Genomic DNA, 17,063 nt, shown 5'->3' with positions numbered 1-17,063 from the left:
GACAATGTTGGTGGTGTTGGACAATTTGGTGTCATTGGATGCTTCTAGTTGCCGGGCAACACGTCAAGAGTAAGGGCTACAAATAACATTAGCACAGCTTTGCTAAAATAGTCAGAGATGTGCACAGTGAAACACCTGAACAAAACCTTAAAGGAATTACTTGGCAAAAGACTTCTTTTTAACAGTTAAAATTGATTAGGAAGGACTGTTTCATTTTGAATTTGACTTTAGCTTAGCTGATTTGCATGTGATGACTGTCTCTCCTCTTTATTTTGCGGACGTTGCTTACATTTTACTGACCTATTTTTTGGCTTATTTCCTTTAACATATTGTAGATGACTAATCTATTCTGTGCCAGTCTTTAAACTACTGAGATTTTCTACACATTTTTAATCACATTTTATTAAGCGTATACATTTCCAACTGTTACAACAAGGTTGTGATTAGCCTTTACCTATGGTAAGTACTGTTTTATACACTCTGTCATAATTCCTATTCCATTGCTGATAATTTCTTATTATTTTTGGATATAAATGTTTTGTCCAACTATTAATATACTGTATTTTTACTGTTATTTTGACAATGTCAGTTTGTTTGTGGCTTTCTTATGGTCACCAGCATATTGTGTCAATCCTAATATGGTTGCAGCCATTTTGTTTATTGCTGCTAGGCTGCATGTTTGTAACTTGACAAGAAAAATCACATGACATGTGACGTCATCAAACCTATTTAAGATGAATGTGCACAAATTAAACATTTAACTTCGTGGATATTTTTATAAATGATAAATGGGCCTTCTTCACGTAAGAACTAATAGGTCACAACCTACATATTTTCTACAGCAATTAAAGTAAATTACGCATTGCAAGTTGCACAGGCGTCCCAACTTTTGTTGATTACTTAAAAACCCTCTGTCTGTCTTAAAGCAGAGTTGGAACAGATCTAATTACTACACCCTCTAAAGTACTGCTTGGACAATATTCCAGTGAAAATGGCAAGAAAACAGCAATTAACAAATGAAAAGTGACAGAGCATTATTATCCTTAGAATAGTCGGCCTTTCATTTAGAGAAATAGCAGAGAAAAAAATCAAAGTCAGTGAGTGTGGTGTCCTACACAATCCAAAGCCAATTGGAAACTGGAAGAAACTCTGATAGAGGTGATCTGACAAACCCAAAGTCATAACCCAATTAGAAGAGGTTCACCATCTTGCATGATAGGTGTTTCACAGTACAACAGCTACAAGTGTCCCAACTTCTTTTGATTACTTAAAAACCCTGAGTCTGTCTTAAAGAAGAGTTGGAACAGCACAGCTTAACAGCGATCGAAAAAAGCAAATCTCAATTTCAACTGTGAAGAGGAGGTTTTGTGCTGCAGGTTTGACAGGGGAAGTGCCATTAAGAAAGCCAATTCCTTAAAGGACAAAACAGAACCATGAAATACCAGCTGTGGACTACTGCAGAGTGGATGAACGTTTTATGGAACATCTTATGTTTATATGCCGTTGAGTTGGTGAAAGGATGGCTCCTCAGTGTGTGACATGAACTGTTAAACATGCATGAGGAAGTGTGATGGTCTGGAGGTCTTTTGCTGGAGGCAGAATTGGTGACATGCAGAGAGTGGCCGGCATTCTAAATCAAAAGGGTAACCACAGTTAGTATGTTGTATCAGCAAAAAGTGGCTACTTTGATGAATTACAAATTTGAATAAAATTTTGTACACTTAATTCATGGACTTATTTTTAAATTTGCCATTGTTTATGTTTTTTGCCTTAATTTTGTGAAACATCAAGACATTAAACTACATACAAACTTTTAAGCAATAGTGTAGATAGATAGATAGATAGATAGATAGATAGATAGATTGTGTCTCCTGTTCATTTCTATCTATCTCTTCATCATTTTCCTATGTTTTTCCGCATTACAAGTTGTACTCGTAAGAATGTTTTCTTTTTTGTTTTCTTTTTGCTTTTTCCTAAAATAAAAGGGATGACCCGTTTGGCGTCCCAAAATTTCTTGGAGACTTGAAACAGTCATTCCTGCACCCAGCCACAAGAGAGACAGATAGTGTTGTGGAAAAAACAGTCCTCCATCTTCAATGAAAGTGGTCATGAAGCATAAATAAGAATGAAGAACGTTTCTTTATTTGAACAGAGTTAATGCACAAATATCTCAGTCCATGGAGTAAGCAATCAATTAAACCAGTAATTTCTGACTCATCAATTCTTCCATTACTCTGAACATCGCTTCATTAAGAAGAGTGTTCTTTGGATTGTCCTGTTGATCTTAGTACTGATTGTACTGAAGGTGGGGTGTATGGGCTTTCCCATCACTTTATCCTCGCTTTATGGAGAGGTGTTTGTTACTTATTCACCTTATTCTAACCTTGGAAAATTACATTGGTAGCTTCTCTAAGACAAGGCAGAGACCTCCCTTGCTTTCAGCTTTAAGTTAAAATTAGTTCATTCTTGAGTTACATTCAGTCCTTTTCCTTGTGTTTACTAATTTACTCTGTCTAAATATGTATATAATATATATAATGCATTGTAAAATATTATTACATATTAACTAAAAATTCCATAATAGCAATATTGTTACTACTGCATTTGTCCCAAGAGGGAAATTTCCCATACATTTTAGTTCAGTTCTGAACTTTTGGCATCTCTTTTTTTGACTACTGATTTTTGGATCTCATCTTTTTATTAGTAACATTGCAATGGCTTCCTGCTGCTGTCCTCTGCCTGCCTTCTAACCATAAATTTTTGCCTACACCTTTTTATTTATAATCACTTTGTCATTATTATTCTGGTTTTTCTTCCCTTCTTTTAAGTGCACACAATACCTTCAAAGAATATTCAACACACTAAACCACATTCTTTACCCAGTGACCTTTTCTGTAAAGTAAATGTAAAACTGAAAAAAGCTAACTTTTACAAGTACCATAAATTTATAACCAATGTCCCATATATTTGTCTCTTTCTTTTTTTTCTCTGTGCTGCATTGACATCGTGAACCAGAAGGCGTGAGCTTATTCAGTGCAGCAGGATCAACGCACATGTACTGTGCAAGGCATACATGGGGGCCACTGTGAAAAGAAGAGTGTTTGTGGCTCAGCTTGCAGAGGAACTTCGTCATCACATCTTACTAGAAAAGGCGATGGAAAAAGAAAAGGAGGATGCAGCATCGACAAGCTTTTGTTCCAAGACAGCCACTTCCCCAGGAAAGTAAACTGAGTCAGTGTCAAGTGCCCTTTCAATGTAATAGAAACCACAGCATAGAGAGAAGTGTGCGCATTGCAAATGGTACACATGTCGTAAATGTAGGAAAGACGGTCCTTGTGTGTGTGTAAACTGTTAACATTTGAATTTGATGATTGCATATAGCACTGAACTGACCTCATAAAAGGTCATAAAATGAATAATTCCAAATATCATATATATCTACGTCTCTGTTTTTTTTTTTTGACATCATAAACCATACGGTGCATACTAATTCTGTGTGAGCCTCAAAACACCACTCACATCTACAGTTACTCCTAGTTTCAAATAAAAACTAACAGCCTCAGATCCCTAGGGCGGTAGTATGTATCATGATTGTGAAGTAAAGTGAAAAAAAAAACGGTAATATTTACAAGTACAGTACTATAATTGTACACGGTCTGTTACAGACGCAAATCAAAATGTATGCGTGCACTGTATAATATTAACAATAAGAGCAGCTCACTACTGAAAACAGCAAATATAGGAGGCAGTGGGGATCGAACACTCTTGATTACAAGTCAGCAAATCTTACCGCTACCCCAAAGAAGCTGTTGTATCGCCCTTGACCCTTTTGTGAAAGTGTTTATTTGATCTTTGGACTTCAGGCTTCACACATTCTATAGTTTATGCCTACATTTTGTAACATTTATTACTAAAATATGAAAAAGTTTCTGTTTTAACAATGTGTTTACACAGATTACTGTAGAAACGGAACACACATGAAATGCATGTGTTCCGAATAACGATCTATTATTTCTAAAACTCCAGCACTTCACTACCAGATAATCAAACAAGGCATGAGCTGGGAGAAGTTTGTGAATGTACTGCAATGGTGGGTGGTTGAATTGCAGGCTGCTTGCTGCTTGTCTTAATCGGCACATTTACAGGACAAAAGACGCTGACGGAGAGGTGTGAACGTATTTAAGGTGTGCCAGATTTACAAGTTTTCTCGTAGGCTCTGGTAATTCTAGTGTTAAGGGACAAAAATGTAAAAGGTCAATTTAGGAACAAATACATATACAATTCATATTCTAACAGCTTTCTCACTGATAAAGATTTCAAAGATGACAGAAAAAAAACAAAAATAAATAACAAGGACATCAAATACAAAACAGCACCAGCATGTTGCATATGGTTCTTTAAAACATGTTTATTATTCAAGTTTTGACAAACCAGGTCAAGAATTTAACCCAAGTCCTTTGAACTAACCATTAATTTTTCATGCTGCCCTTAAGAAGTTGGTTGATATAATAAAAAAAGTAGACAAAAGTGACTTCCACAAGCAGGACTGGAATACCTGTGGCATCGACATATAAGAAAACATGTCTGTTCACTATTGGAACTGAAACAAAATGAGTTTTTTTTCACAACCTCACCACTTTCAACACCATGGGAATAAAAAGCACCCAAACAATTTGACATATAACAGCAAAACATAAGCATCATTAATCTAAACACAACTCGAAATTCCAGGATGGGAACATAAAAGCATTTTCTTGCATTCTATTACACTTTGTTTTCCTGCAAACCAGGACTCCTGCAAAAAGCTCACAATAGCAGACTTTATAGTCTATACCTCACATTTCTCACCACTTTAATGGGCAGACAGCGATAAAAGACATCCTCCGGCAATTTTCAAGTAAGGAAGCAGCTGCCCTAGACAGCTTTCAGATCAATCTTTCTTTCTTTCTTTCTTTCTTTCTTTCTTTCTTTCTTTCTTTCTTTCTTTCTTTCTTTCTTTTGTTTTAGAATTATAGGCGGGGAGAACAAGTTTGTCATAATTTTTAAAAGTGCATTTTTCACATATCACATTTCATATTCTTATTTGCTGCTCTACATTACTTTAGCTCTACATCTCACTACTTGGTACACTGGACAGTGAAACTGCAATCTCATATTATATTCATTTCTTACTTTAAATGGTATTTTCATTTGGTAAAAACACAGAAAGCACACATAACAAACCTGATGTATTTGACTTCCTCGTAAATTCCCAAGACATACACATTAATTTAATTGGCAGGCGGAACTGAGTATGTTCTGCAAAGAACTGCTTCCCATCCAGGTCTGGCCCCTGCCTCATGTAGAGGGTTGCTTATGTAGGCTTCACCTCCCCATAATCACAAGTTTAGAAAATGGGAAGATGGTTACATTAGGCAAATGAACTGACAGCTTAATCTTGAACTGATATGTATGTTTGCTAAGCAAATTTTGCTGAAAGTTAATAAAATAAACTAAAAAAGTAACAAACCTAAAGATACAGCACTGACAACAAACCGCTTGAAGTGTTAAAGTGATATCTTTGCTGATTCTTTGATGAAAAGATTTGGTGGTATAATAAAAAGACAATATCTTAGGAGGTGTCCATGAATTAGCTGTTTCAGCTGATGAAATCACACAGTTTAATAACAGATAAACCACAGACAGAATCTGCACTTGTGTTACCTACATTATGAAAGGCATATATAAAGTACATGGTGCTACTGACTAAATGCATTGGCTTCCAGAAGGCTGCTTGTTCAAACTCCACTTCGGACACCTGAGGAGGACACTTACTATAACTGTGCTACCAACATTATGCTACCGCAGATAAAGGTGTGATCACCTACAGAATACTAAATACTATATGTGTGTCATTAAAATCCAATTCAGGGTCTCAAGAGGCCACTGCCTACACCAACCGCATTGAGCATTGAAAGTCACACCCTGTGCTGACAAGACAACATAATTAAACATATGTAGTGGTGAACAAACATGTATAGCTACATGAGGACCTAATATTCAAAGGTTTCCATAAGGATGATCTAACAGAATTATTTCAATGCAATGATGACACTTGTGGACGAAACTCAGACCCGACAGCAGGTGCGGTTATAAAGAAGCTTTATTTTCAGAGTCACGGTGAGAAGAGTTTCAGAAAAGCAGACAATCAAATATACATGACAGCGTCAGGGCTCTTCTGAACCCCGTCTGTTGGGTGGGGTCCAGTTTTATACCCCTAGAATGCGTGAGCTACTATCATTATAAAATACAACAGTCAACAAATTTATTATACACAATCCTTGTGCCTCTTACAAAACCTGATTTTCTTGGCTCCTTTTGTTATGGCTCAGATGTAAGCTAAGGAACAAAATGATAAGGCAGCCTCATGTGTGGAAGGCATGGACCTTGAGTCCTTAGCACAAATATTTTTCTGTTAGCTAAAAACAAAGCAGGCTTTTACAAGGTGTTGTGAAACTGACTTTTCAGAAAATGAATTAGTACAAGGGAACAAAGAAAACATCGTCGTCCACACTCTAATATTCAAAGATGATAAAGGTCTCAGAATTCTGAAACAAACTAAGATGATCTATAATGATCTATAATATATGGAGCCAGAATTAAAAAAAAAATGCAATCTCCCATATATAAAAACACTATAGACTGATGGCCTTGTTCATTTCTAAAATAAAATGATTTAGATAAAAAATATAAAAAGCTCATATTAAGGCTAGCTATTCCCTGAAGCACAAATGACCTTGAAAGGCAAATTGAAGTAGCATCACATGGCCCTGAAAAAGTGAGCTAACACATTTTTAATTACAAATTAACATATTTACCTTTTAAAAAAAACTATTACTGACTCAGACATCTTTATGAACTAAAACTCCTTTTTGCTATTTTCAGCATAAGAACAAATACAATTTATTTGTATTTGTTTGTTAATTTATATTAATTTCAATTAATAAAGCTGACAATTAAGGGACATAAACATAAATAACATTGATTCTGCAGGTAATCATTTATATATATACTAGCTGTGTAAACCTGTGCTGTAAAAAGCCCGGGATCCTAGAAACTATTGAAATCGTCAGAAAAAAAAAAATGAAATATAGAGATATCAGTTAATTGAAAGGAACTCCTTTGAGCATCCTTCTCCTCTGAGTTTTCGTTTTATTTTCATTCTCATCTCGCTTTTGCATTAGCGGTGGGATGAAAAGTAAAAGGGATACCTTTTTGCCGATGTTAGTAGGTAAGTGACTTTGCGCTTCTTCAGAGGTTTTGTTTTGCCGATGTGCTCTTTTATATCTGTCTGAATCAAACACTGGGTACTTAAAATGTTTTACTATTAATAATATAAAAGCATTTTTTGTCGATATTATGAAACAATATGCAGTAGAACCCTGTTAATCCAGACCCCAATGATCCAGACTTTCATTTAATTCAGACTGGATTTTCAGTCATGGAAATGCTCTAACTATTGAGAAAAAATATATATGGAAGAAATTATAAACATGACTGAATCATGAGTGTTTTTCTGTAAATTGTACAATATGTGTACCAGAATGGGCTTGACTAACTAAATTCACCAGTGCCGTGCTTGCCACCGTCAAGTGACAATGGGATTCTTGCTCATGGTCCTTAGAAAGACACAAGGCTCATGGTCCTTAGAAAGACACAAGTTGAATTTCTTATATGATTTGGCAGCCTTGACATTTTTAGGCACCTCTGCGACGGGCTCTGAAGCTTCTCATTTGCATGATGGAATGCCAGATCATACTGTCAGTGCCTAATGCCAAGACTGTCAGTGCCATTACAGTCTTGATGTTATTGTAAACAAGAAGACCAGGAATGAAGGACTATAGCTAGTCCATGAACACTAAGTGGCAGATGCCCGCTGTACTGAATAAGAAGGAATGTGTTGGTGCGCCATAGCATGTGATCAAGATTAGGAAGGGGGATGAATCATGAAGTCTTGGAAACGACCAGCCCCTCTCCTCTGCTACACCAGCAAAATTAATCACTCAGCTACTGTATTCAGTAGACATTTGCCACTGGTATTGTAAACATACCCTCAGTTCTTTATTTGATGCTTTAATTTTATTTGTGCCTTTATTTATTTATTTATTTTATTATTCATTTCTGTGGTGTAGGTTACAAGAATATAACAACTATAAGTAAGTTTTACAGTGTTAGTGGAACAAAAACTGAAGAAGAAAATTTGAAAATAGATTGCTCTTGAATTACAGGTGTCAAAACAAATATAGGAATGCAATTGAAAATGGTGGCCAATTTAAGTAACATGCTGCTTAGTAACATTAAATAAAAACTAGTATGTTAAAGATAGCTTCTGGTAATTCTGGACCACATACGATCCCGTCACATCTGGATTAATGGAGTTCAGCTGTACATATTTAGAAAAAAAGACCTACCTGGTTAATGATATATATCCCATAGTAAATCTTCTGTCGACGGAGAATGGGGTGGAGGTAGTGGAGCCAGTATTTTAGATGGTGGTCTCTGTGCCGGAATGGAATAATGATAGCAACTTTCTGCTTGGCTTTACAGTCTGGTGGGGAGTATTTACCTCCTTCTGTTACATCAGGATTTTCTTTTTGCACTCTCTCCAGTGTCATATGGGAGCTGAATTCAATCAGTAAACGGCCAACTGCAAAGACAGGAAGGGAAAGTATATTTAATCGTCATATTCAGTACATTAAAACAGTCCTGATATCAATGCTCTTCACAGAAATGCTACTAGTGACTACAATTTTACTTTACAGGAAATCATTTGGGACATATAATCACTTATTTATTTATATTTTTGCCTCATAAAATTTCTAAAAGACTCAGTTCTATTGTTTAACTAGAGCTTCTTTGACTTCCACAGTGTTTCCATAAGAACATAAAACATGCATTATTTATTCAAGTAGAAAAGAAAATGGTACATTTTCAGTAATACTTAGTTAATGTTATCAGAAATGTGTTACTTCAGTGCAACTTTTCAATATATCTGATATGACTCAAACCTATCGAACTAAAAACAAACATAAACCAAAGTACCACCATTTATTGTAACTTCCATTCCTAAGTTTCCATATATATATAGAAAAACAGGCTGCATTTGGTGACTTAAAGCAGGCCCTTACGTCCACACCTATTTTGATGGCACCTAACTTTTCTTTGCCTTTCATCCTCCAGACGGACGCTTCGGACACAGGCCTGGGCGCCGTGCTGAGCCAAAGCGTCGATGGTGTGGAGCACCCCATCATGTTCCTGAGCCGGAAACTGTTGGACCGGGAGACCAGGTATGCTGCGGTGGAGAGGGAGGCTCTGGCGATTAAATGGGCGATTACTCAGCTGAGGTACTACCTGTTGGGCATAGAATTCACCCTTGTCACGGACCATGCACCTCTACAGTGGATGGCCCTCCACAAGGAGTCGAATCCGCGGGTCACCCGGTGGTTTCTTGACCTGCAGCCGTACAAGTTTTCGCTCGTTCATCGTCGGGGCGCTCCACGCCAACGCTGATGCTCTTTCGGTTCACGACCTCGGTTAGGTTGCCCGACCCCGGGTCTGGGCTAAGGGGCCTTGTCACACGCGCGCATGGGAGGCAGCTAAAGGGCTCGAGTGAAGGCAGTTCGAGGCATGCCGGGGTGTGGCAGAGTGCACTGACTCTTTTCTCCCTTGCCTGTAGACCATCCCCGGGGGATTTCACCTGGCTCTCCTGACATCACTTCCGGGACTGAGCCAATGGAAGTCGGCCACACCAGCTCCAGTCCTCTGATGTCACCTCCGGCTACGAACCAATGGTGGAAGACCACGTGCCAGATCCATATGACCTCACTTCCTGTCTCCCCCTTTAAAACCTGCCCCTTTTCCTTTGTTTCCTCAGTCTTGTACTGGACTCCGTTGAATGCACTTCAGTGCTGATTATTTTGAGAAAACGACCTTTTGCAGCCAGGATACTATATTATACGGTGGCTGCCCCAACTCTTTATCTGTCCATGTCTCGTTCTTGTGACAATATATATACTGCTCAAAAGAATTAAAGGAACACTTTTTAATCAGAGTATAGCATAAAGTCAATGAAACTTATGGGATATTAATCTGGTCAGTTAAGTAGCAGAGGGGTTGTTAATCAGTTTCAGCTGCTGTGGTGTTAATGAAATTAACAACAGATGCACTAGAGGGGCAACAATGAGATGACCCCAAAACAGCAATGGTTTAACAGGTGGAGGCCACTGACATTTTTCCCTCCTCATCTTTTCTGACTGTTTCTTCACTAGTTTTGCAGTTTTGCATACCTGGACCCTACAGAGGTTGCACAGGTAGTCCAACTTCTCCAGGATGGCACATCAATACATGTCATTGCCAGAAGGTTTGCTGTGTCTCCTGCACAGTCTCAAGGGCATGGAGGAGATTCTAGGAGACAAGCAGTTACTCTAGGAGAGCTGGAGAGGGCCATAGAAGGTCCATAACCCATCAGCAGGACCAGTATCTGCTCCTTTGGGCAAGGAGGAACAGGATGAGCACTGCCAGAGCCCTACAAAATGACCTCCAGCAGGCCACTGGTGTGAATGTCTCTGACCAAACAATCAGAAACAGACTTCATGAGGGTTGCCTGAGGGCCCAAATGTCTACTGCCCTGTGCTCACTGCACAGCACCGGGGAGCTCAATTGGCATTTGCCATAGAATACCAGAATTGGCAGGTCCACCACTGGCGTCCTGTGCTTTTCACAGATGAGAGCAGGTTCACCCTGAGTATATGTGAAAGGCGTGAAAGGGTCAGGAGAAGCTGTGGAGAATATTATGCTGCCTGTAACATCGTTTAGCATGACTGGTTTGGTGGTGGGTCAGTGATGATCTTGGAGGCATATCCATGGAGCGACTCACAGACCTCTACAGGCTAGACAACGGCATCTTGACTGCCATTAGGTATCAGGATGAAATCCTTGGACCCATTGTCAGACCCTACGCTGGTGCAGTAGGTCCTGGTTTCCTCCTAATGCACGACAATGCCCGGCCTCATGTGGCAAGAGTATGCAGGCAGTATCTGGAGGATGAAGGAATTGAAACAATTGAATGGCCTTCACGATCCCCTGACTTAAACCCAATAGAACATCTGTGGGACATTATGTTTCGGTCCATTAGGCGCGCCAGGTTGCTCCTCAGACTGTACAACAGCTCAGGGATGCCCTCATACAGATCTGGGAGGAAATGCCACAAGACACCATCCGTCGTCTCATTAGGAGCATGCCCGGCGTTGTCAAGCATGCATACAAGCTCGTGGGGCCACACAAGATACTGAAAAGCATTTTGAGTAGCAGAAATTAAGTTTCTGAAAAATGGACTAGCCTGCCACATCTTCATTTCACTCTGATTTTAGGGTGTCTACACAATTGAGCCCTCTGTAGGCAGAAAACTTTTATTTCCATTAAAAGACTTGGCATCCTTTTGTTCCTAAGACATTGCCCTGTCGTTATTTGTATAGATATCCAACTTCATATTGAGATCTGATGTATCTAATGTGTTTCTTTAAAGTGTTCCTTTAATTTTTGTGAGCAGTGTATATATATATATATATAGTGCTGGGCAGTGATTAAAATTTTTAATCTCAATTAATCGCAGACAACAGAACAATCACATTGTTATGTGCAAAATTCAGTAATTAACTCAAAAGTAGTGTATTGTGTGTATTTAGTTTGTAAACACTTTAAACAAATAAGGTACTTTTTAACAGCAGTATTCCCTTTAAAGAGTAGCAATTAAAATATTTCTTGTAAATCTCAACTTAAAATAAAACCAAAGCTATTTGCCACTGCCAGGGAATTAACATTTTATCTAGGTTGTTATAGAAAAACAAGTTACCCTCAGAGTCCAGAGCCACGATCATAACATTATAACAGGCACCTTCTGAGCAACAGCAACTTAATATTTCTAAATTTGTTTTCTTTTTTATCTGAACAGATACCAGCAGAAAAGGGAGCAGTATAAACAGTCTGTGTTCAGTAGCAATTCATTGAGGGCTAATATTTTTTCCAAAAAGTTTTCTGAAAAGCGCACAAAGCAATGGTTTCACACATAGATCAACATAAAACGTCTGTTGCTGCCTGTTGTGCCTGCTGTTGGCACCTGTTTGCAGTTTGCGGCAGCAGTGGCTGTGTGGGGGGGCGGCTCGAGGGCCAGCAGGAATGCACGGTGGGCTAGCTGTCTGGGGCTGCCTTTGTGAGACAGATACATAGTGGTGGCAGATGCAGTGAGACGCAATATAGTTTGTACATCCTGTGTGGAGTACAGCCCGGACACAGACAGGCAGACATGTTGGTTCAACACACACATTTATTTACAACACTATATTACAGTTAGTAAAGTGCACAAACCCAGTGCCGCAGCACCAATCACCCCTTCAAGTCCTGGCCGCACAACAACGCCTTGCTCAGTCTTCACTCTGCCTCCACTCCTCTCCGAACTCTGTCCACTTCCACCCGACTGGAGGGAGGCAGCCCCTTTTATGCATGCCTGGATGGGCTCCACGTGCTTCCTGAGGAGCCTCCGCCGACACAACCCCGTGTGGCGGAAACACTAGCTGTGTAGCCGGAAGTCCTCCTGGTGTTCCTGCTCCTCTTCCCCCCAGCACTTCCTGGTGTGGCGGAAGTGCTGAGGTCCAGGGCTCCCAAGGCACTGGCGTGACCACGGGCCCCTACAGGGTTGGGTTTCCAAGCCCTCTACACGTGGCCCCCAACACAACCAGGGTGGTTGCCCCCTCGTGGTGTGGAGGAGACACAAGCCCTCCTCCGGTCCTCCTGGGCGTCCCGGCTGAGCTCCACCCCCAGCCGCATGCCACACCTGTCATCTTAAGTGTCTACCCTCCCAGGCGAACGTTGCCATAGGTGCATCAGCTACATAAATGTGTTCAGCACCGCGATCAGCTGGGGACTGAACAGATGATGCCGGTACCTCAGATCACTTGCATCAAAATCGGAGTCCGACAAATTACAGTTGATTCAGCGATAATATGAAAAAGGTCATCCATGGATTATTTTGCTTTGAGCATTCACTTTGGTATCTCTCTACATGCCATTTTAGAAGCTGTTTGCTGTTCACTACTCTTGCATATGCAGGGAATCGAGGTCAAATCAACAAAGCTAACTTTCCTTCTAGCAAAAGCATATTGAAAAGCGCTGTAACAAGAAGATCACTGATCTCTATCGATCACTAGTGAGACTAAGGCTTTCAAAATAATAATAACAAAAACTGCATTAACAAGCGATAAAATAATTGTAGGTGTTAATTAATTATTGCGTTAACGTGATAATAACGCATTAACTTGCTCAGCCCTAATACATATATAGATAGTATCCATCCATCCATCCATCCATCCTCTTCCGCTTATCCGAGGTCGGGTCGGGGCAGCAGCTTGAGCAGAGAGGCCCAGACTTCCCTTTCCCCGCCACTTCTTCCAGCTCTTCCGGGAGAATCCCATGCGTTCCCAGGCCAGCCGGAGACATAGTCCCTCCAGCGTGTCCTGGGTCTTCCCGGGCCTCCTCCCGGTTGGGCGTGCCCAAAACACCTCACCAGGGAGGCGTCCAGGAGGCATCCTGATCAGATGCCCGAGCCACCTCATCTGACTCCTCTCGATGCGGAGGAGCAGCGGCTCTACTCTGAGCCCCTCCCGGACAACTGAGCTTCTCACCCTATCTTTAAGGGAAAGCCCAGACACCATGCGGAGGAAACTCATTTCAGCCGCTTGTATTGGAGGAGTTCAAGTATACATAGTATAGTATACAGTATATGTATATACTGAGAGAGAGAGATTTAGCTCTATGTGACTTGTCCACTAGTTCACCCCACTGAATGTCCATACTTTTGAGTTTACATGGATATCTGAAGATACAACCTTGCTTAAAATTCCAAAGATAAGCACAACTATAATAGCAGGCTGAGTGCCGGGCTATAGAATTCTTGAACTGTCGACTTCAGATAGACTTTGAGATGCTTTTCATTAGTGAGGCACTTACATGAAAATTCTTGGCCAAAGCTGAAGCTGAATTTCAGAAAACACAGTGCTAAATGCTGAATACAAAATTCCAAATGTCTTTTTTTTAATGTTTTTGTGATAATGCATGAGGCCTAAATGATGTGTTTGTGATGTATGCTTTTCAATTAAACTGAATTATAATGTTTCAGAGTGATGAAAAATCCCTTCCTTGCTTTAAGTTTGTCATTTCGAAGAGGAAATAAAACAAAAACTAAACTAAAACTAGATGAATGAATGAATAAAACAGCAAGAAAATGTAAGTGGAATTAGCTTGTCAGGGTGCTTTGTCCATTCCTTGGCTGGCATGTTGCATGGATCCACATTGTTTATTAGGCTCCACTTGTTTAAATCATGTTGCTGTGTGTTCCAATTCAGTTTGTTCCTGTATGATCCTCCTTTTCTGTTCCTTTCCCTGTTTGTTTTTGTTTACATAAAATCATTGTTGTTTCTTGTAGTATGTCAGTACAACTCATTCCTCATTGTAAACAGACCAGTATATTCCTCTAACGATGGAGTTGCAGCCCTAAACGCAATATGGTGACTCATCACTCATCTGCCATAGAACAAAAGGAGCTGATGGAAAGTGTAAACTATAACCTAATTCTGCTGAGGATAACGGAAACCGCATCATGGATTCAGCTAAAACATTTTTACTCATTTGCCACCTTTGGTATTCACCTGCATATTATCAGTACCTACAAATCTCTGCTTTTCATAATGCTCCCTGGTGAAAGACTTCCTATCTTCTTTTTGTTAGATAGATAGATAGATAGATAGATAGATATTTTATTAATCCCAAGGGAAATTCACATTGTTTCCATTTGACCTAAGCCTAAGATATGTTAACATTACAATTAACTAACAATATCACAAGCTAGGTTAAGAAAAAATGTTTATATGCAAGTTGAAATTGGAATGTACATATTACACTTTTTAGTTCTCTTGTACTGTGCTTATTGTTTTGTGAAATGCTATTTAGTACTTAACTACATTTACAAAAATGTACCACATTGCCTGTCAAATGGAAGTGTCTCATAGAAAACTTGAGTGAATTAAAAATGAATATAAATTCATTAAAACTGTTGGAAGTCTAAGACAAGGGAAATAATGGTACATTTACTGACATATTTCCGCATCTGATTACCACATTATTTGGAACAAGAAGCTGCAGCCTCCACAGCCCTCCAAGACCAGGTGTGCCCACCTAATATAAATTTAAGAAGACGTTTTGGGTCTTGATTTCACTTTTCTCTAGTGTACTCACATTCTTGAGATTCTTGTTTCCTTTCTTTCTTCAAACACTTGTCAAGTTCGTGAGATGGCCATTTGGTGTGTGAACGTGCATGATAGTTTTCTTGTATTTCTTGATTTTGTATTTAGTTATAAAAGATTCCTAAGCCCACAGTTTCCGACTTATGAAAGTTAAAAAAGTGAGCACCCCATTTTTAGGCAAGTCTGTCCTCATGCTCAAGATATGAATTGACAAGGTAACATCACAACATGACTTTTCACGCCCAATTTTCCATTTCATCATTGTGGGGGTCTGGAGCCTATCGTGGCACATATGGCCACAAGGTAGGAAACAGCCTTGGATAGGAAAATGTTCAGATTCCACAATGGGCACAGAATTCAAATTGAGAATGCCTGATCCATGTAGCAGTGACACTAACCACTGTGCTACCGCACCAGCCATTTTTGAATATTTTTAGATTATCTTTGTTTAAAAGTAGTCTGTACCAGCTTTGACTTAATATTAGAAATACCACAGAACTGAAGTGCCATATTTAGTGCTTTTCATAAATGACTGCTCGATGTTAAAGCAAGAACTATCAACTCATTAAGAAGCTGACTTATTTAAAGCATTTTAAATATTTACAGGACCCTACCTTATTAAAGGTGCTACAGGGGGCAGGTCTGCAAACAAGTAAAGAATGCATATTGGCAACATGTCATTAGAACAGACAGCTGCACTTGTCAGCATTTTTATCCAGTTTCAATTAAAGAATGATTAGGTCAGCAATTTTTCACAGATTTTCCTATTTTCACAAGACACCACGAGAGAGGAAAATGCAGAAAACGAGTAGAAAGTCAGCTGGTAAACCTCTAAGCCATCAAACAGCTTATACCAGTGGGACAAACTCCAATTCTCTGTTTACAGAAAAGGCAACATTTCCATTTGTCATTCAGTTTCAAAATTCTCTAGAGAATAAACATTTTTAAACACTCTTGATAACTTTGATATGGTCCTTGTCATTTTGTGTCTGAAAAATATTTTTTTTTTGCATAAGATACATACTCTATACTGTATACCACAGGGTGGGAAACATCAGTCCTGGAGGGCCGCAGTAGCTGCAGGTTTTTGTTCCTAACCATTTTCAAAATGAGGAGTCAAATATTGCTAATGAAGGACTTATTGTTAAAGTGACACTTTTCTGCTTTATTTTAGTGGTCTCGTTTGTTAAGGTTCCCCACCCTTAATCGCTTATTTCAGTCTTCAACAGCTGCATTCACTATTTTTAATGGAACCTGATTAGCAATAAGATGCAAATGACAAAGGGGCCAGCAGTTCTCCATCTAGTTTGTTTCCATTTACACTTGTTTGGATTGTCACACACGTGCACATGGGAGGCAGCTAAAGGGCTTGAGTGACGGCAGTTCTGAGGCATGCCGGGAGCTGGCAGAGTGCACTGACTCTTTTTCTCTTTCCTATATACCATTCTCTCTTGACGTCACTTCTGGGACCGAGCCAATGGAAGGAGACCTTACCAGCTCCAGCCCCTGTGATGTCATGTCTGGGCTCAAACCAATGGCTAAAGAACATGAGCATGATCCTTATGACCTCACATCCTGTCTCCCCCTTTAAAAGCCTGTCCCTTTTCCCTAAATCTTCAGTCTTGTTTTGGACTCATTTGTATGCATATCAGTGCTGTTTATTTTGATAAAAAAAACGACTTTGCAGCCAGGATACCAGAATATACGGGTGGCTGCCCCAAACCTTTATCA

General features: G+C 39.5%; 1 protein-coding gene across 2 annotated transcripts in view; it reads right to left on the bottom strand.

The window, feature by feature from the left end:
• The window catches only part of b4galt2 (UDP-Gal:betaGlcNAc beta 1,4- galactosyltransferase, polypeptide 2), a 648,560-nt gene that overhangs the window by 234,193 nt on the left and 397,304 nt on the right, over positions 1-17,063 (bottom strand). For both annotated transcript variants that reach the window (XM_039736141.1, XM_039736142.1), the window contains exon 3: positions 8,451-8,686. In XM_039736141.1, the coding sequence (XP_039592075.1) occupies positions 8,451-8,686 (236 nt within the window). The remainder of the gene's footprint in view (positions 1-8,450; positions 8,687-17,063) is intronic.

This window comes from Polypterus senegalus, chromosome 14, assembly GCF_016835505.1.
Source record: "Polypterus senegalus isolate Bchr_013 chromosome 14, ASM1683550v1, whole genome shotgun sequence".
Lineage (NCBI taxonomy): Eukaryota > Metazoa > Chordata > Cladistia > Polypteriformes > Polypteridae > Polypterus > Polypterus senegalus.
This window is presented reverse-complemented; position numbering and strand designations above follow the sequence as displayed.